The 21,051-nt window shown below is 38.8% G+C and overlaps 1 protein-coding gene across 5 annotated transcripts in view; it reads left to right on the forward strand.

Moving 5' to 3' along the window:
* BCLAF3 (BCLAF1 and THRAP3 family member 3) overlaps positions 1-15,109 on the forward strand; it is a 51,422-nt gene extending 36,313 nt beyond the window's left edge. For 3 of the 5 annotated variants that reach the window (XM_090062540.1, XM_090062551.1, XM_090062530.1), the window contains 2 exons: positions 5,434-5,589; positions 14,038-15,109. In XM_090062540.1, coding sequence (XP_089918666.1) covers positions 5,434-5,589; positions 14,038-14,148 — 267 coding nt within the window. In that variant the 3' untranslated portion in view covers positions 14,149-15,109. Of the gene's footprint in view, positions 1-5,433; positions 5,590-9,579 lie in introns of all 5 variants that reach the window. The other 2 variants (XM_090062569.1, XM_090062561.1) reach the window with 2 other exon arrangements.
* The last annotated feature ends 5,942 nt before the right edge of the window (positions 15,110-21,051 follow it).

Below are 21,051 nucleotides of genomic sequence, written 5' to 3' on the forward strand. Positions count from 1 at the left end.
GAGCAAACATAAGAATTGGAATTGTGAGAATGGAGAGGTGACTGAGGCTGTACTATCTCCATGCTTGGGGATGAAGCCCACTCCATTCACTTCCTGCCCTACTGGGTGGGAGTGAGGGAGGGGTGCACATGCATGTGCATACACAACCTCAAATCTTGGAAAGGAGGCAATGTAGAGCAGGTCTGACTATCTCTGTGGATGCTCAAGAGGGTTGGTGGGCATATAGCACTCCCTGGCATGAATGGAAACAGCACAGTCATGCCCTAAAATAACTTGACCTTTTTCTAACGGGTCATATGTGCATTACACTAGTAACACCTTACCCCTAATTTTAGTTCCGGTTTGACTCTGTCCTACTCCTAAAGTAAGCTTCAGCCTTGTGGTTTTTCTTGCTGTCATCACTTAACATATGAAATACAGATTGCTGTTTTCCAGGCCCGAGAGAAAATGTTACCTCCTTTATCTGCTAAATGCTATGGACTCTTTCATTTTCTGTTCACTGAAAGTCTATATAACATGTCCCAAATGCTAACTTTAATTAAATATCCCATACTTTGGTATTATATTTCCTCACATATATTGTTTTAAGGTTTTGTTGTTCATAAAACACCTCAGATATCAGAGAGCAAGCAAACTCATCCCCTTCTGAGGTATACAGAGCTTTTCCAATACCTCTTGACTATAAAGCACACCATGGGATCAGAGTCAATTAAATCTAAAACAGAGATTACTTCTATTTCTTCCTTCCTGTTGTGAGTGGCTTGCTGTGCACAGGTCCAATTAGGGCCAATCTTAACAGGTAAAAAGTATTAATCAAGTCTTGGACAAGTTGCTCTAGGTTTCCATTTAAGAGTGACCTTACTACCATTTTCCTCAAATATAAAACAGCCCCCCTCCCCTTGCCAATAATTAGATTCTATATATGGAAATGTTTTATATTTTTGTTATAATTTTCTACGTATAGAATCTGAGTATTGGAGGGTTGTCTTGAATCCTCCCTTCCCTCACTGCTACAGCAGAGAAAGCAGTGGCTGGGGGGGGTTAGGTGGCCCCCTCGTGCTCTGCCCTGCCCACTTCTTCCTGCATCCTTCTTACTCCCCACCCCAACTCCTCATAGTCTCTGCCTCTTTCCCCTCCCTTCTTCCCCATTCCCCCCAGCATATGCCTTCCCTCCCTGCCCCTTACTGTTGGATGCTGCTCGGGCTGCACAACACGTGAATGCTCAGCCCTTGCCTGGCTATGCAACAGTGTAAATGCTGCTAATTGGCCGGGCAGGGAAAGCAGTTTCCATGTGCTCCATGCACAAGAGAGACCCCAACCCAAACTGGAACTGAGCTGTGCTTGACAACAAGGGGGTGGGCAGTTCAGAAGCTGCAGAGAAGTGGGGTGGGGGGGGCAGGTCAAAACTGACCTGGGCTTAAGGCCAGTATCAGAGCAACACAGCAGTTGCCTGCTTCCCTGCCCCCCCCCCCCATCCACTTTGTATTCAAATACAAGATGAGGGACTCCCACCTGTGCTGATCGCGGGGGTGAGCAGGAGGCGGTAGTCTTATCTGAGTAAATGTGGTCATTACAAAAGTATTTGGGTCTTTGTCCCAAAGTCTTCCTTTCTACTGTATTATATCTTTTTCCATGAGCCAAGTGAATCACTTAGCCTACTTTCACCACAAATGTTTTAGATAAGCCATTGAGTAAATGGTGCTTGTTTCAGTGTATTTATATCTTGCAGATAAGGAAATTGAGACAGAATAGTTGCACAATAAGTTTACCCAAGTAGTTGGCATCAGGACTCGAATTTAAATATCAGACTTCCTCATTCTTATTTCATACCTACAACAATAAAAATCTTCATAGACTTGCAGGTTCTCCTATCCTCACCAGAAGTGTCTTCCTCTGTACCTATTATTAAATGCACATGAACCAGTCAGTAACCCAGAGAACTGTCTTCAAAGCTTTTTATGTGTTGTTAATTTAAAGGTTTTTTTTACAGTAAAACATCATTTGAGGTCTTTAATTTACTGTTGGCGTAAGGCCCTATATGTCAGTCAGTTCCTGCCCTCTATAGTGAGCCTATGACTTTGTTACACCAGGCTGATCCCTGGCTCCCATATCACCCTTGTGGAGGTGTCAACAGCTGATGTAGAATAGGCTGAGGATTTAGATGTAGGATGTAGAATTCTGCCTAGGATTGTGGGAGCATAAAGGTGAGCTTTGTCACAGTTACATACATGCGTCTATGCTTTGTGGCTGCGAATGATCTATTCCATGTGTGCTTTAGTATCATTATGGGCAGGCAGCCCATACAGCAGTACTGCATTTGGCATATATGTAACAAGTGTTGATTTTTTTTTTTACTTATTAAAATGTTAGGTTGGTAATTTTAGGCGGTTTTTGCATTGAATTTTTTCCTTATTGCATATAATTTCTAGCAGTATTGTTCAAGTTTGTTGAATGCATTCAATATATGTATTAGTAGGTGTTTTGACTATCTTCTAATGTGACTATGCTCGTAGCAGCCAGAAATCCTGGGAAAAATCTCTTCCTTTGTGTATGAGTTCTTTTGAGCTATGAAGCAGTAGTAGTGTTGCCTGTACTACAGTTTTAAAATTCTTTGTTTGTGTTAAGCTATTTGTGAATGCAGTGGTTGTTCCAGAGCAAGAATGTACTACAGGGAGACCTAAACTGTTTCACAGTGTGTGGCTGAAGTGTGAGATGACTAAATCCACCTGTGTATATATAGAATATAGATAGATGTGAAGTTATTTTATAGTTCAGATAACTTCATTTGCTATTCACGTTCTGCCCCTGGTTATGCTGGCATATATTAGATGTGCATATTACTTGGAATATGTTATTTTCTCATAAATACATTAATTTTAATATACTTCTACTTTTGAAATGGGATCATAGACACTAGCAATACAAGCATTGTTTGTGAAATACATATATATTAATGAGATTAAGAACCTTATTCATAAACCATTTTCATGTTTCAAATGGAAGCATCTTAAGGTTTTCAAATAGCTTGGAGCAGTGAAATAATTTTGTCTATTATTAGAGTACTTTGATGGCAAACATTAAGATTCTGAATAACTTATCTATCACCTCCTTTATTTTTACATGATGCTTAAGCTCAAATTTTAAAACCTCTGAGCACAATCCAGCTCCTGTTACTTTCCCTTTTTATTCTGGCATTCTTTTTCATGTCCTCATTTCCAAAGACCAAAGGGAGTATTGGATACTCCTTCCTATCCACCTTGACAGCAGTTGTGTAAAAAGGAGGAGTGTAGCATTTTTCCAAGCTGGAAATGCAGCTGTGAGATGGCTGTAAGAGAGCCTAAGGGCTTACTTTTACAATAGGAGGCAGATGCCTCTTCATGAAAGTTTCTCAGATCAGTAGGCAGTGCTCAGAGAAAAGTATCTGGCAGCTGGGGTGGGGGGTGCACATCCACATGCATAAATGTGAATTTTGGCATGTTTACACTGACATGGTCAGAGACTTCATGTAGAATTTCAAAACAAAGTTTCAGTTTCTCCTGTTGTGTAGGGATATTTTTGCATGAAAGGTATAATTTTATTGTACTTTAAAAATACCCAAACTTGGACTTAATCTGATGTTCTGTGACACAGTTCACATTTGGCAGACTTCCAAGAGTGTCCTGTCTCTAGCTTCTGAAGGATTCATTCTTGTCAGTAACAGGTTCAGCTTTTTTCAGTTGCATCATATATGGACAAGATGCATTTCTTTTTCAAATAACGTTTTCTATAGTATAAGTCCCTTAGGAGTTTGTATAAAGGAGCTCCCATTTTGTGCAGGCCTTTCTTAGCTGTACACAGTCCGTGTGGTGCAAATTTTACTGTGTATGGAGTGCGTTTCTCTCTCCGACTGTCTTATCAGTTTGAATCGGATTTTACTGGAGCTCTCACACTTCATACTGAAAGCAATGTCTGCTTTCTTATAGGTCTTAAAGCTGTTCAGGAAAGGTTACAGTAATTGTAAATGGGGGGAAAAAATGTTCCTGTTCCTTTTTCATTCCACTTCTATTGAAAAGAAACGTGAAAAAATTGAATTAAAATGATTATTAAAAAAATCACTTTCTGGCTGGATTGAGGTTGAAAATTCCCAACCTAAAACTATCTGAGAGAGTATAATGCACACATCTGGAATTGTCTCTGAAATTAAGGTCTTTCCACTGTACCCCCTCACTATGTGGTCTGGGTTCACGTAAACCTTTAATTACATTGAACTGATGCTTCTCCTATATCTGTTGTGTCTACTTTTTTGAGTATTTTGAAGCTTTTAACTGCCATTTCCTTGTGGTATTTTATCCTCTTTCTCAACTAAAATGAATTTATGTGGCCCAGTCTGGTGCTCTTCCTATGGGTTAAGGATTAAATTGATTCCAAGCAATACTGGGCTCATCAACTCTGTTCATTTACTATGGAATTGACTAATTAACTCTTCAGTACAATGTCACCTAAGCGTGTGGTGCTATTAGGACAGAGTAAACAAATTGACTCTGCCCTAGGCTAGTACTGCCAGACACAAGTGCTGTCCTATGGCAGAGTTATTTATTTTTCAGCAGTTCCTGTAGATGCTGATGCAGCGGCCCAGGGCATGAGGGTGCTTCAGTTTGGGGCACCCTGCCTGTAGCTCTGCACTGGAGCACCCTCATGCTGCAGCCACCCTTCCACAGCATGTAAAGCTGGGTCGGACCAGCCCCAGGCTGACCTCTGGAGCCCCCTGCCAGCTGGGGTTGTTCCACCTTGGCTCCATGTGTTGGTCTCAGGTGCATGGGCAAACACTGCACCCAGGAGCGATACATTCTAGCATGAATTATTCTGGAGTGTATTCAGCCGCATTAATTGCACGTGTAGATGTGCCCACTATTTTGTTTTTTACGCTCAATGTATGTACTCAAGTCAGATCTTTGGCTGCCACCCAAACCTTTTTGAAGTTGGTGGAAATTTTGCCTTTAAGAGTTAAATCCTCTTAAAGCCTTAAACTTTGTCATCTTTAACATGAGGTTTATAGCACTTGTCACGTAGCTCCAGAAGAGACTTTTATCTTCCCTTCCATCTCACTTATTGCTTATGTTAAAACAACCTCTTGGCACTTACAATTTTGCTACCAAAACCTATACCCCAATAAACATAATTGAATCACTTCATATGGTTGCTCACACACACAACATTGTATTTTGTGAAATGAACACTGGGTAGTAGTCTGTGAGATACTAAATTGGAGGTAAGGAAGGAAGAAGGATGTGGATTTATAAACAAACACCTGCAGTATTTTAAGTCATGTAAACTATCATGTTCCTGTATATTTATGTAAATTTAACTTTGAAGTAGTTGAATGCAGCAACAATACCATTTTGACTGGAGTTCTGAAATGTTACCGTTTTCACACTTCTTTTTCCTTCTCTACAGACTAACTTTACAGATGGTCGTTTGCAACCCCATTATAAATCAGGCTTAGTACAGAAGGGTTTATATATTCAAGCTAAGTACCAGCGGCTGCGTTCTGCTGGTGTAAGGGGATTTACCACTAATAAATTCAGAGAAGGATTTTTGAGAAAAGAAAAGGTGAGTTGGTTAAGATTCATCTTTGCTAAACAACTTCCTACAATGTGAATATCCAAATGGTGCTCTCCAGTTCTGAATTCATTTGGAATAGCTTGTATAGAATTCTTTGGAGTACTGAATATTTGTGTTTACAGGTGAACTTGATTTTGTATCCCATTCCCTGCCTGTGGCAGTGATCTAGGTAAATGGAGTTTCTTAAGGAACTGAAGGCCAAGTGTGGCTTTTGAGATTTCACTGTGGCTACCAGTTTTGGTAGTTACCTTGCATCTCAGTGGAGCTGGTTTCCCATCTGTAAGTCCTTGCTTGAAAATGTAAGACAGCTGGATAACAGCTTTCCTGTTATCGGAAGGATTTGGCTTGGCATGTTCTCTGAAAAAGTGTAACTAACCTTAGCATCTACTCTGTACATGCAAGTTAAGAGTATTTTAAAAACCATTAAATTTATATATGCTGTAGTGTTGTTTTGAGAAGCAGCATGCAGAACAACACACCTTTATGGGTACGTGTTTTAGATGCCCTGGCCTGTTACAGGGAAGTCACATGCTAAAAGGAAATATATGCTCTATTTTTATAAGCCAGGAAGTTGGATGTGGTGAATATTTGTCTTGAGTCGCAGTTGACTGATCATAAGTTATAAACTTCTATTTTTTTAATATTTAGTAAATGTTAGAGCTGTACAATGTTGCATGAAACTATAGCAGTAGTAAGGGTGGTTAGGATGCAAATGCCTGAACTAAAGTGACTAAAAGCTAGTCTACCTGGCAGGCATTGCCTGATGTAGGACCATCCATTTGATAATAACTTGTTCATAGTGTGTACGGGACAATACTTTTATAGACTCATGCTATAGCTGTACTTGAACCATGTTGGGAGTCATGTCCATTGAGAGGAACCATAATAAACAGACTGCCTTAAAATTAAAGCATCCTAAATCCTCAGTTTGGAGTTTACTGTAGCAAAATCTAGGCTGTATGTGGTTACCTGTAATACCAGATGGCTGGATTTGACCCAGGAGTTCCCTTCAAGTCCTGTATATGTTCCTATTTCCTAAAATACTGTAATTACTCAAGTCCAGAATTTTTTCTTCCATTCAACCTGGGAAAACAAAGCCTTGTCTTAGAATTGAGTATTAGGTGAAAATGCAGGTGGCAGGACCATGCAGGCAAGCAGCAGGGATCCAGTCAGCAAGGCACCATGTGCCACAGGCTGGGGGCCGGGCTGCTAGGTCCCTTGGTGCTGCGTGCTATGCTGGACTGTCACAGAGGCACCTGGCATGGTGCCTTATGTTTAAGCTGGGCCACTGGACAGGAAGAGCTCAAAGTGAGTGGGGTGAGGAAGAGGGAGGGAGCCTTGCAGGTAGGGTACTCAGCTGGAAGCAAGACCTGGTTAGTGCTTTATGGCAAACATTCACTAGATAAAAAAGAAACAGTCCTGAGAGCAGGCACTGAAAACCTGGGTTCCTTCCATTTTCCCCTCCACCTGAGTGTTCTCAGTACTAAGTTGCAGTTGCATGTGTGCAGTCCAACCCATGCTTGAGTTGTATAATCTGAAGAGGTAAGGTTTTGGATTATCCAGAATAGTCTCTCACCACTGTATTTTCCATGAGGAGGGTGGTGGTTACTTGTGTTAGTCTGAAGTCTTGCAGAAAGTGGAATAAGGTGGCACCTTAAACAATAAGCAGTTAGTCTCTGATCCAGCCAGCTTCTAAGATGCCACCGTGCCCTGCCTTCTGGCTGACTACTGTATCTGTGTCAGTATAAATTCTTCTGTAATTTAAAAAAAAAGTTTACGAAACATTTTGTCTGCAATGAAAGCGCATTTATAAATTTTAATGAATAATTCTTCTCCAAAATAAAATCCAATCCATATATATAAAATAGGCTTACATTTCTGGTTTTCTGCTCTTAATCCTTGAACTAGGATATGGCTAAAATTTTTCCGTGTGTAATCTAATTGAGATGTCATTTTATGTTCAAGATATTTGGGTATGTTAGATAATTGTGCTGTCCCATTTATATTACAAATAAAAAGTGTAAAGGGTGCCAAACAACTCTTGTGCATTGCAGTAAATTCTAAGCATGCTGTACAGCTGAGAAGGTAGTAAGTACTTTTTTCACCAACAATGCAAGTCCTAGCCATTCTCTTCTAAGTGTTAATTTATACTTGAGTTTTCCTGGCCTAGTTAATTTACTTAGGATTGTGCAGCAGCCCTAATGCAGCTATAGCGTGCCACGAAGAAGAAAAAAAAGCTGCTTTTTTTTTTTCTTCTTCCCCCTCCCCCACCCAGCTCTACATCCTCTAAGCTCTATAACCTCTAAGAATCAGTATTGCTTGGTCGATGAAGAATACATGCAGTGGTTAGATGGAAAATAAATTGTTGTACTATAAAGTCAGAATGATTTTGTATTTTGAAAATTATAAACTAGTACCATGATACAAATGTATGCTTGTGTCATCATAAACGCATGACAGTAACTTGTTTTTCTAAATTTCCTGTTGTTCTTTATAATTGTATGATAGAAGTCCTTCCTTTGAATTAGTTCAAATAACGTTAATAAAATCTGGACTATTAAGAATATAAATTATTTATCAGTATAAGATTGTATTATATTAATTTGATAAGTAATAAAACTTGTTTAATATCATCTAGTTAAAGCAAGAAGAAATCCTTCATTAAAATGTATATTGCCTTTTTTTCCTGAAAATTGCTAGTTGTGTATAGTACTTTTAGTGATGGATTTTTTTCTTCAGACTTCTACCTACATAGTAGATAAAATTGTTAAGTATTTTACATTTGTAAGCTTGTGTTTACTCCTGAAAGCTGAATCTCTTTTTAAATGAATGCATATTAACACTTTTGTTATACCATAAGGTTCAAAGTAAACACAGTTTTAAAAATATGACACATTATCCAGTTCCCATTAACTTTCACCTGAAGCGAATTCCCAGTCAAATTTTTGGATCAGTTGATTATTAACAAAGCTTTTAATGACCGGTTGTAAAGGAAAAAGTCAAGAAGCTGCTTCTTGGTGACTTACAAACCATTGTACCCTTATGCCTGTAACCATTTCTAAAAATTTATTAAGCCTTTATAAACAACTGCATTGTAATGTAAATATGAAGGATAGCAAAACTCCTTAAGGTCAAACCAATCTTAAATGCAAATCATTGTATTCAAAAAGTAAGATGGTCAAAACACTACATTGAGTGCATTATCCAGATTGGCACTGTTTGCACCAATATTCCGTTTTAGAGTCCAGTTGTCTAGTTACAGTGTATTAAAATTGCAATTCTTCCATGAACCTCACGTTTGACAGCTGGACTGCAAACTCCCTGTCTCTGTTGGTATTTAGGTACACATGCAAGCAGCCCAGTGGATATAAATGGAACTCAGTAATGGCTCACAAATGTGAATGCAGGATTACAACCTGGCCCCCACTGAGGAAAAGATCAGAATTAAATGTCTGTAAGATGGTGTTTTCTAGGGACTAGTAATAGTTTAGTGTATTTGCTGTTGACTGTAGCCAAGATTCAACAAATTTTCAAACTTGGCCATTCAGGCTGGGGTGCCTTACAAAGGTGCTGGGGTGCCTTACCAGGATACTGAGTTTCTTTTAATTTTCCCAACTTTAATTGGAATATGGACTTACATTTTGATTTACTTCAATTATGAAAACTTGTTTTCAAAATTTACCATCACAGGCATAATTCATATTTGTAGACTCTTTACCCTAATGGTAGATTATATCAATTAGAGACTTCTTTGGATCCATCTGTGTTAAAATATATAGTCTTGAAATAGGAAAAAACTTTTCCAAGGCTAATTACTAATTCTTTATTTTATCAGCAGCCTGGTTGCTGTAGTGAAGAGACCTTATGTTTTTGGTAAATACTATATAGAGAAATATAAAATAATAAAAGCCTGAATGTGATCTGTTTCATTTTTTTTCGTAGTCATGACTTAGAAGTAACAACTTTTTCTCTTACTAGGGACCGTCAAACATTGTCAGAGAAACCTGAACTTTGATGCTGACGTTGAGACATAACGATAATAACTCACAAGGGAACATCTGTTTTGTTTTTGACAACTTTGCCAGGAATTAAAATAGGATAAATGGAACTAACAGTGTAGCTTTCTCAGAAAAATTGACCTTATTTTTTAGTAGTGGAATGCTGCAGAACTTTTTTACAGTTTTAATAATTGCTTTTAAATTTCAGTACAGTATTCAGTTAAAAAGTTGTAGTATGGTACTTACGGTTCCTTTTTGCAAGCAAGTTTCAAGAACAGAAATCACTGAAGGGAGTCATATTTATTGAATACTTTTCTCTAAGCATGATTTTATGAATAGAAATTGAGTTGTTATACCCAGAGGTTTATATGTTGAAAAGTTTATTGCTTGTGTAATAAAAAAAAAAAAAAAAAAAAGGAAAGAAAGGAAAAAAAAAAAAAAGTGCCTGAATTGTTCAGTGATAGCACATTAGCTCAGGACTCTCTAAGCAATGACCTTTTAGGTTGTGCAATAGACCTTACCTCTCTTTTCAGTCATTTCCCTAGGAAAATATTTTGTATTACTTTTGCTTGCTTTTTTTTTTTTTCAGTTGGGTGTTTGACTTACAATGCGCATAAGTTTGTAAATAAATTGTTAGAAATTTGTGACGATTTCCAGCATTTAATCAAAATGTGTGGTAATGGGTAGGTATGTAACGTGCTGCATAGCAGTAGTTTATAAATGCACTGAAAGCATGCTTGGGACTGTTAGAGGATTAGTTGGCCTGTATTCAGAAATACCCTGGTTCACCATATTTTTGTGAGAGATTCTTAATCGAGCAGCACATTTTCTAAAATTTTGCCACAAATAGGCTTGGAAGGTATGTGTTTAAAGAAAAAAAAAAAGTCTTTTAAAAAGCATGTCTTCTGACAAAGCTGTCTGAAGCAATTTCACCAATTAACACAGAAAGCCTGTAACTTTAAAAAAAATTAAAATCCTAGTCACTCCTCAAAGTTTGTCCCACCACAGTGTTACGTTACATGCAAAAATCAAGTAGGCCGACAAATGCTCAGCCCAATACGGTATTTTCTGTTTATAGTTAGAGCCTTAATATATATTAATAAGTTTGTATGTGTTTCATATTTTTTTATTCCAAGCGCATTAAAGAGAAATATCTAGTAGCTTCCACGGAAGACTTTCTAATTTGTTATAAAAATGTTGTCATTTGAATCATTTTGTGTGTTTAAAAGTTTTCTCCAAGGTTATAGTAGCCATAAAAAGTGCAACAAATAATTCTATTTATGGATTGTATTAAGATATTTGGCGTGCTTAACACATGAAATGTCAGAAGGAAATTTCACTCTTCTTTTAGTAAAATTACACTATGGACTACACACATTATGTCATTTTTTAATTTTTTTTTTAGAATTATTGTGGTTTATTGAAGCTCCTTAGGTATGCTTGAGAGCACTGTACAATGTTAATACAGTATGATGAAATCTAACTAAAAACAGTCCACATATAATTGGGCATATAACTTCAGTCTTTATGAAGAAGGAAAATTGAGGGGGGAAGAAGCAGGGAATCATGGTTATAACTGATTTAATACTAAGTATAGATAAAATTTTCAATTTTGCCTTTCCAAAAAGCAGTGTTTAGTTTAGGTAACATGCACCCCTGCATCCTTTGTTCAGTAGCTTATACTAAGTTTTTAACGGGTTGTGGTCCATATAAATCAAGCAGAAAGCTGAAGTAGAAGAAATATTTTTTCTTTTCAGAACTATGTAATAACATAGTTATTTAGTATTAACATATAGCCTATTTAGTGTTACGCTACATAAAGTGAATCTGTTCAAATCTAGGCCTACTTTGCTTAAATTCTGACTAGCTAGTCACACCAAATGAATAGAGTGTAAGAAAAGCTGAATGTAGAAAAGCACTTTTTAAATAAATGTAGAAAATAAATTGTTCAAGCGGCACTGCCTTATCTGGCAGAATAGTACTATTTCAGTAATATTTTTATTTTGGAAAAAATCTTGGCTAAGAATTGTTTTGAGCAAGTGGAAAAGTGTGGTTACATGTGGAAACATCTGTATCATGACTGTTTTGTTGCTGTTGTATGAGAGTGTATGCATTTTGGTTTATCCAGTTCATACAATTTACACACAAATCCAGCTTTAGAAATATGAATGACTTCTCCAGTTGTCTGTGTGCTGTTTTATTTTACTTATGATGTTGGGCAGTTTTAATTTGTACTTCAGTCATACCTTTTGTTGCATGGCTTTCATGCATATGCAGTTCTTTTACAACTGACAGCAGTGCAAATGGTTAAACTGCATTCTTTATTAATAACTTTGCAATTCCAATTGAAGACGTTCCTGCAGTAAGTACATCAGTTTTGTGTGTAGCATGGAGGAATGTACACGAACGGTAAGGTCTTATAAACAATCCTGACTTAAATGCTGCTTTCTGGTTGGACATTTCTGCTGAAGAGTAACTGCTGTCCTGTTAATTGCGGCAGCGTTGCAAATATGTTTTCATTCACATTACAGAAGTAGCATAGCATGTTAGGTCTTGTAGATTAAGTGAGGCCGATTTATACATGCATACATACATGTGTAGAGCTAAGATTTTGGAAAGGGGAGGTGGATGGTATAGTGCATCATTGCACATAACTATGTCTTTTTCTCCACTTAAAAGAAAAGCTAGAAGGTTTATTGATACACTAGAGGTCTAGCATTATATGATTTAATTTAAGTTGAAAACAAAAACAGATATAACTTTATTGGAATGTGCAGTTAAGTTCAATAAACACAACTAACTAGACAAACAGTCAAAATATTTTGTTTCATTAGTCCTATAGCCATTATAGTTAAATATATGTCTCTGATTCCAATTCATAAAACAAAATCTAGCTTTCATGAGTGTCTTGACAGTGTCTTCAATACTGTCAGTCATTTCCACACCTGAGCTAATAGTACTGTACCCCACTTAGGGTTTTAGCTAGATCTAAAAACAGTCTCCAGAGCTGTGAAATATGAGGCACATTACTAAAAATGGCTAATAGACAACAAAATTGAAGAAGAAAGAATAGTTTGAATAGTGGAACATCAAGACCATAAAGAAGGAGAGGGGCATTAACACCTGTGGAACGCAGAGAGATTAGCAGGAATCGGGTAGAACAGGTTGGCAGCCTTGTTGGGCAGAGTGCCAAAAACACCCTCAACTTTAACTTGTAAGATGTTGGCATGCCAGGGGCAGCCACAAGGGGCCTGATCTTTGTGGCAGTGCAGCCCTGGCCCTTTCCATGAGGCACAAATACTAAGCAGAATGCCTTTGCATGGCACACGTGCCAAGGTGTGCCTACTCCTAAGGTAGAAGATAACGAGCCATGAAGTCAGTTGACTCCCTCTGTGCTACATTAATAGAAATGCTGCTGTCCCTTTCAGGCAGCTGGTTTTAAAGTTTGGGTTGAAGCAGGAAATAGGGGGAGGGCAATGCAACTGCATTACTGCGCCTGCCTGCCCCCCCCCATCCACTCCCGTGCACACATGCACAATTGGCTCATTTAGCGCTTGAAACGTCTAACACTTCCCTGGGTCAGAGAGACTCTATAACATTATATACCTAGTCAGCATAATATTTTAAAATAATCAAAAGGCAGAGAGTGGAGGGGAATATGGTTAGAGATGGTTATAATAACAAAGATGATTTTGTGGAAAAACTGTTCTGTCCCTTTCTGTACTGTAACTGCATTGTGAAAAATGACATCTGCCATACAATAAAAGCTAAGTGTTGCTCTGAAAAATCAATTTGATGGGAAATGTGGGTAGGAAACATTTGTGTATTACAAAAGACACTTTTTTTGTTCACTATGCAAGTAATTCTTAGCGTCTATAGTAGCTTAACCAAAAGGAGGTATATAGTATGCCTTTTCTATGGGTAAGGCATATAAATACTCTTTCATTGGGAAATGCTAGCTGTCAAGTATGCAGTTGTCTGATGGTCAGATTTTTTCTCAATTACGTTTTATAGATGCTAGTTGTTATATTGCTTTTAATCAGCTTGATGAAATGAGCGTACTGGAATGCTACCTGTCATATCACCACTGGATTTCTTATTATCTGCAGTGTTTTAATTCTGTAGCACTATCCAAGATGCAGTTGCTTAATATGATTGAAGTCCATATTTGTGTGTTAAGAAATTGTCGCTGCTTTTGGCATGTACATTGCTGAGCATTTTTAAGTAATTCTGTCATTGCAGGCTTAGAACCCTGATTTTATCTTGGTTTTTTGATCAAATTTCCAAAGTTAAGAAATATAATTGCGTGGGTTCCTGGAAAGCAAGAGAGCAATGCACTGGATGAGTGTACTCCGCTAGAGCTCTGCCTTGCCCTTTTCTATTATTTACTCTATTTTTAACAATGTTTTCAAAACTCCAACATTTACCTTACTTAAAGGACTTGGCTATATCCAGGTCCAGAGACCAGAAGTCTACCTCAACCTTGATGACTGATTTCTTTGGGGATTTGGCTGACAACCTGGACTGGATGACATTTGACAATACCTAGCTGCTGTCCTCTCTCCTATGGCCTCTGGAGGAAATATTCAGCTTCCTTTGCTAGACAAGTGAGTAAGGTTATATCTCTGTGAAGTTGGATGAAAAAGGAAAGCTTTTCAAAACATGCTGCGGCATATGGAAAAATGCATCTCCTGACTTCTCACAGAAATGAATAGTGAGAAGTGCCTGAATGAGATGGTGATTGAAGTACTGGTGATAAGTGAGAAGGATGACTTGGAAAATGCACTTGGCTTTTCAGTATTTGCCTTTAGTCTAGAGGACAAAAAAAGTTTAAAATTCTTTAGCAGACTGTTTACCTGTTGGAAGAATCTGCATTTCCAAAGCCCTTAAAACAGGAGACACAGCTTGCCTCTGCTTATGCCACTGTTGGAAAAACATCACCAAGATTTTCTACATTTCTTAGTTAAAAGAAGGAACTTTAGAAATTTGTACCCCCAAGAGGTATGCAGAAATATAGTGCCTGACTGTTTACAGACTTCTGTGCGTATCTCTTACCTTTTGATAAGATTTTGTTCCACTGCTGCGAGATTTGAAGATACATGGTGCTTCAGCCTCCCTATAAAGATAAAAGTAACATAAATATACTTAAAATAACATTTTTTTGGAACTGTGAATGCCTACCTAAAGCCCTTTAAACTCCTTATTGGACCTTTTGAATAGTGGTAAACCTGAATTGAATCCTATGTCAATCTGGGCTAAGGAATTTTTTATTTTAAGGAACAGGCAAACACTATCGTAACACCAGCTTTCTTTAGCCTATTCCTAAGTAGATACTTAGGCACAGGATTAATAGAATCCTTTGCCTTCCTAATTTATTCTTAGTTTGGTTTCCCCTCCCCCTTCCTGCCATGCTAATGTATTGGTCATTGCTCTGAATCTTGTCTGTCATTTAAATCTCACGTTGTCTTTTAATGTTTAATTTTCTGTAAATAATTTTATTGGCAACCTTATTTTGTGTCTGGTTTCTTTTTCTCTTGCCTGTGTTTTATTCTTGTTAATGAGGGTATCAGACAACCCTCATATTGAGTTGCTGCCGAAGTAAACAGAACTTGGAACAACAAAAGGCTTTTTCCTTTGTTCAGATGCTGTCTGCATGTTTTTATCCAGCAGGGATATGACTCCATAGTTCCATAATAGTACATTAAAAGTAGGTCCCATTTATATTACAATTTTCTCTTCATTAAGAGTCCCTTTAAATAAATTGTGGCTTTTTATGTGACTTTTTCTGTTGGGATGGACTTTTTTTTTTTTTTTTTTTTAACTTTGAGATGGGGCGGGGGGGAATTCTGAAAAGTACCAAAGTGACTTAAGACATGTCTGTACTTGAAACTTTACTGTGTCAGGTAGTAACAGTTTCTAATACACTGGGCCAGCTAAGTCACCTTTCAGAACTGAAAGCGGCATAGCTCTGCTTGGGCAGTATTATAGGTGGGACAGTTAGCATTGGTAAGTGACAGTGGGAATTAGTCTCGACTGTATCACTGCATGAAATGTGACCATGCTGCTTTCAGGAAGCAGCCTGTGGAAAGCAGTGTGGCTTGTTTTAAGCAGGCCAGATGGTGGCACCCTAAGTTTCCAGTATAGTTGTGTCCTTGGAAAATAAAGCATCTTGCAGTGTTTAAGTGGCCTTTGGGCACTTTTACACCTGCTTCAGGGGCAGGGGGAGGAGGGGAGCAGCGCTTTAATAATTAGAGCAGCTCTTAGAGCTGCTTTAAAAGCACTGCAGTATCTTGTGCATCAGTGTCCCCATGTTTGAAAATGGTGGTGAGGGCACTTGAACAAACGCTCACTTGACAAGCTTAAGTTCAAGGACCTCTGCTATTTTTAGGTACAGGGACCCTGATACGTGGGAGGCTCAAGGAGCACAGTAATTGCCACATTCCAGACTTGACTCATTGAGTCTGTTGCAACACTGTAATTACAGTACATCAGAGCAGTCTCCAGATTCATGTACAGGCACCCTTTAGCTTTTTAAAAAAAATAAAATCCTAGGAATCTCTTGTCCTGGTGATTCTTAGAAAGTGCCTGTGTTCATTTGGCACCTATATTTTGGTCACAAATGCTCCCTGAGTACCTAAATGGTTGTGCCTTTGCAGATGCATGACTCATCCTAGTCTGAGCCACTAGGTCAGCTGTCCCAAACTGGATTGTGATCTTGGATATCATCACAACATCAGTGGATGGGGTCACAGCATGGCACTCCCCTGTGCTAGTTCCTGCCTGCTGGGCTGCAGAGGCCCTGGGGAAGGGCAGCAGGATAGGAGCTCCAAACAGGCAGCCCACATCCTTCCCCACTCACCCCACTTCCGCTCTGCCTGTGCTACCCACAATGGGAGGGATTGGGGGGGGAGCCAGGCTCTGTGCTCTGGACTTAGCTTCCTGCAGGTGTTGCTGGGGTGGAGGGGCAGGGGACTGCAGATTGGGAGGGAGAGGCATTGGCAGGGCCAGGGGGCTGTGGGTCAGGAGTGAGGGGCACCTGGGGGGTGGGGGTTGCAAGGTGGGAGTGAGGAGCCATGCTGAGGAAATAGGGTCATCTATGGGATTATGCTGAGGAAAAGCTTGGGAACCACTGCACTAGCTCTTTAGCCAAGATCCAAAACCAAGAGGGAGCAGTGGCTAAGTTCTGCCTAAATCTCATTGGAAACATACACACTCCCCACTCCTCAGTCCAACATAAAGTTGCCATAGTCAGTTCCATACAAATAAGTCTGCTGCAGTGCTCCCTTTTTAAAGTAGCCTAAGGAATTAGGACACTTTTTAGTGGGAACATGGATACTGGGTTTTAGACCTTGCTTTTTTGGGTTGTTTCTAATTTTTGTCCCCTAATGTCAAAAATACACACAATCCTGATAGCAGAGACCAGGATGGGATCCAGGCTTTTCCTCTCCAACCTTCTCATCTCCTTCAACCCAACTGCCCTACTCAGTAGGCCTGACTCTTCCCAGCCTAGCTAGCAGCTCTTTGGTTTGCAATTGGGGGGTCAAACCCTCATGCTGAGGAGCCCCACTTTCTTTGTTATTTAAAGGGTGGGCATTGGCAGTACCAGCATTTAAAAAAAAAAAAAAAGTATAAGCCTTGCTCCCATAGGCAACTACCATCAGAAGACTCCATGTAATCCTGGGTGAATGTGTAGTCCTCATTTAGTTCAGGGGCATCCTGTTTCTGACTTCCTTCAGGCTACCTATAGTTCATTGCTCAGTGCAAGTTTTTGTGGATTGCCCACTGAAGGCTCCTCATTCCCTCCCATTGATTGTATATGAAGCCTATGTGCCTAATCTTTCTTTAGATTCCCTTCCTGGGCCAGGTGTCTGACTTTCACAGGTTGTAAAGCCCTGGGGCAGGTATCCAACGGGCACAGATTGTAGCCATATAGGAATCGGAACTCGTGGCAGAGGTCATATCTCTTATTGGACCAACTAGATATTTGCAAAAATAAAGTATTGTTGCAAATAATGATTTTAATTTTTTTGCAACTATCTAGTTGATCTGATAAAAAAAATACCTCTACCACAAGTTCTGGTTCCAGGTATCTAAGGTGCATTTAGACCTAAGTCCCTAGTCTTGTCACTTGGGTGACCGTCAAACATTTTACTTCTGGTGATTTAGATTTGCAAGCATACTTCGGAGTGTGTTTGACTCTGTACAGTTACTATATTATGGCAGATTTTATTTCTACAACTTATAAATAAATGTTTAAACAAATTAACAGTTGCAAATAGTTTTAATTATTTTGTAGCTTCAATCCGTTGCATAGCCAGTAGTGTCCAATTTTACTTTTAAGAAAAGTATTTTGACAGGTGATCTTTTCTGATGTCTCTTTCAGGTTTTGTTGTTTTTTTTAAAACTATATGCTTTGATGTGTTTTCTGTAGCTTCATCCATTGCTCCTTTCTGAGCGCAACACTTTATTCCTGTTTCTAATTTTGGGTACGCTTTCTGATTAGGAGGAGCAAGAATATGGACTGCCATTTAATATAGTGCCCCAAATGTTCTTGAATTTTTAAAAATGACTGGCAGTGTTTAGAGCATTGAAGGATGTTACAGAAAGTGCTTAGGTATTCTGAATCCATCACCCACTATGTTCAAAAGCCAGGCACAATTTTATATAGCTTTTGTGAAAAATGGTAATTGTTTTGATTGTTTAAACCAGTAGTTCTCTTAGCCTTCACTTGAGTCTTTTTTTGAAATATTTTACTACAGAAAATTAAGAGCCGATCTTCTGTTGTGAAGAACATTGGGAAGCCCACAACAGGTCAGAATGTTTTTACACTCTGAAGTCCTGTGTGAAAATTCTGGGTTTATCTTGTGAGTCACATTTGGTTACCTAACGGTGCTGATATTTGCAGCACTCTTGAAAGTTTCTCAAGGCACCCCTTAGCTGCTAACAGACGTGAAAAAACAAAACAGTGCTTTACTGGAAGAGGAAGTGCATCAGTTTGGCCCAGCTCCTCAACTTGTGTATAGATAGTGCATGTCAGTGGGGTTTTTTGGCACTTTTATCTAATCACTGACTGAATCAGTGCTAGATGCGAGGATGCACCAAGCTGAAAGTAAAGTATTGTTTTGTTTTTTGTTTTCACATCTGTAAGCAGCCTTTGGTGCCACAGCATCCTGATTTAGAATCACTGCTTTACCCATGAGACAACATCCATCCATCCAATTTTGTTACGTGTTTATTGCATTAACAAACTTGAGTCTATTTATGCTAGTAAACATGCAGTAGTCTTTAAAATTAGGATTTCCTAACAGCACAGTAAGTAGAAGAGTATGTGGCTTTAGACTTGAGTAAGAAGTATGAGGGATAAAATAGTTTCAATTGCAGTCAATAATTAGCTTATTATGGAAAGAAAATACCAAAGAATCTTTAGACTTAACACCGTACAGTTATTGATTAATTAAATTTTGAAGTTGAAATTCCTGATAGAGTTAAAAGGATTATGTTTGCAAATGTGAGTGGTGAGAGCCCACACTCTTGCCGAGCGTTTGCAAAAGGCCCCCTTTTCTCATGACATTAAAGTATGAAAGGAATCGTACTCAGTTTTAGGTTCCAAAAGACCCTTATGTGGTATAGCTAGCTATTTCCTTCCAAAAACAAATAAGTGTCAGGAACACTTTGTGCATTTTTAAATACTTTAACTCTCCTAAGCAAACCCATGGTACAGTCGCGCACCCTGGTGATCTTCAGAAAGCATCTTCATGCCCATCGTACTGGGGTCATCTGCTCCCCAGCAGCCTTTCCTGCCCAAGTGCCGCGGGGCTGGACCCAATGATCTGCAAGATCCCTCCCAGCCCCTAACATCTAAGAAACTATAGTTGCTGAGATTTTATTTCCCAAACGCTATTTTGGTTTTTGCAATTTGTTAATTATTTATTATTCCTCTTGCCAAGGTAAGGAGACCATGTAGTGTGTTATATTATGTGACATTGAAGCCAAATCTCTGTTGTGGTAGGTACCGCATGAATAATCCAGAATGGTCCTTGCCCAGAGGCTTTGTATAACAGTTAGCATAATGGGGTTTTAGTCCATGAGTATTGCTCCAGTATTTAATGCATTTACAATATAAGAATAGCTGATTTGTTTGTTCCCCAGTTTCCTGAGAGAGAAACACATGACCTTGCTGCTTTAACCCTTGAGTAACTGGCCAGTCCTCTGTGCATTAGTTCTTAGTGATGTTTTCTTTCCAGTTGGACAGGATTACTAGAAGGTGCTGTGGCAAAAATAAAAGTTCTGGGAGCCTGCTTGGGAACTGTACATGGGAGAAAACTGCCAGATGACTGCAAGATGCAGTTAGAAATAGAAATACCTTTACGTTATCAATCTTGAGGGGTGCTGCTATTTTAGAGACTTTCTTCCTGATCACCCTGACCCATTCTTTTCAAAATGGATTATGAAATTAGGCATGTCTCTTATTTTATCTTAAACTCTGAAGAACTAGAGCACTGGGAAGCCAAAGCTCCCTTAATTAATATTTTACATATTATAATATCTTCTTTCTCACCAAATCTAGTTCAGTCCATTCAAAATACAGGTTGGCATGTTATTTACTTTTTAAATCTTCTTAAACTGAAATAAATACGTTGTATAAACAATGGACAATTGTGGAATGGTTGTGTGAAGGCTCTTTCTATGCTTTCTGGTAATCCCTTTCCCTGAACTAAAAATAACAAAGGAATGCCATTGTAAAGGTTTTCTCATTATTCCGGATGGGCCTTGAAACTGCAACTGGTACTCTGAGAGTTGATGACTGTAATTACAGCATGTTGGAGCAGGCTTGATTAATTGAGTCTGCTGGAGCATGGTAATTACCATGCTTCAGCCAGCCTCTGCATCTCGTGTATGGCGATGGAGGTGCTTTAACTAAAGCTCATTTGACAAGCTTTATTTAAAGTGCTTCCACCGCTGTTTTGAAGTGTGGGGACACTGATGCAGGAGACACTGTGGTGCTTTAATTAGGGCAACTCTCAAAGCTGCTCTAATCAAAGCACCCCTCCTCACCCCTGGAGCACATGGAAAAAATGCCATCTAGTACATGAGATAGACGCAAACTAGAATTTTTAGATGGATTGGTAGATTGCATATGTAAGTCATACAGCAGTCTTGGGCTGTGAACCCTCTGCTCCCTGGCAAGACTAGTTGCAGGAAAATTTTCACTGCAGTATGAAAGAAGGAAAATAAAATGGCATAAAAACATTTCACAGTTCATATCTTAACCCCTTTTTATAGAACTGTGTCAACAGACTGCAAATTGAAGTGTCCATTCCTGCTTCCCTAAACAAGATTAAGTTGGCTTGATTCTTTATGCTTTTCAGTAAAACCTCGACTGGGGCAAAAGTGATCTCTCCCTTCTTTATTTTTCATAACTTTGATTTTATTCTTTTTGGAAGCTGTGTTT

This window comes from Crocodylus siamensis, chromosome 1, assembly GCF_052110815.1.
Source record: "Crocodylus siamensis isolate JL-2025a chromosome 1, ASM5211081v1, whole genome shotgun sequence".
NCBI lineage: Eukaryota > Metazoa > Chordata > Crocodylia > Crocodylidae > Crocodylus > Crocodylus siamensis.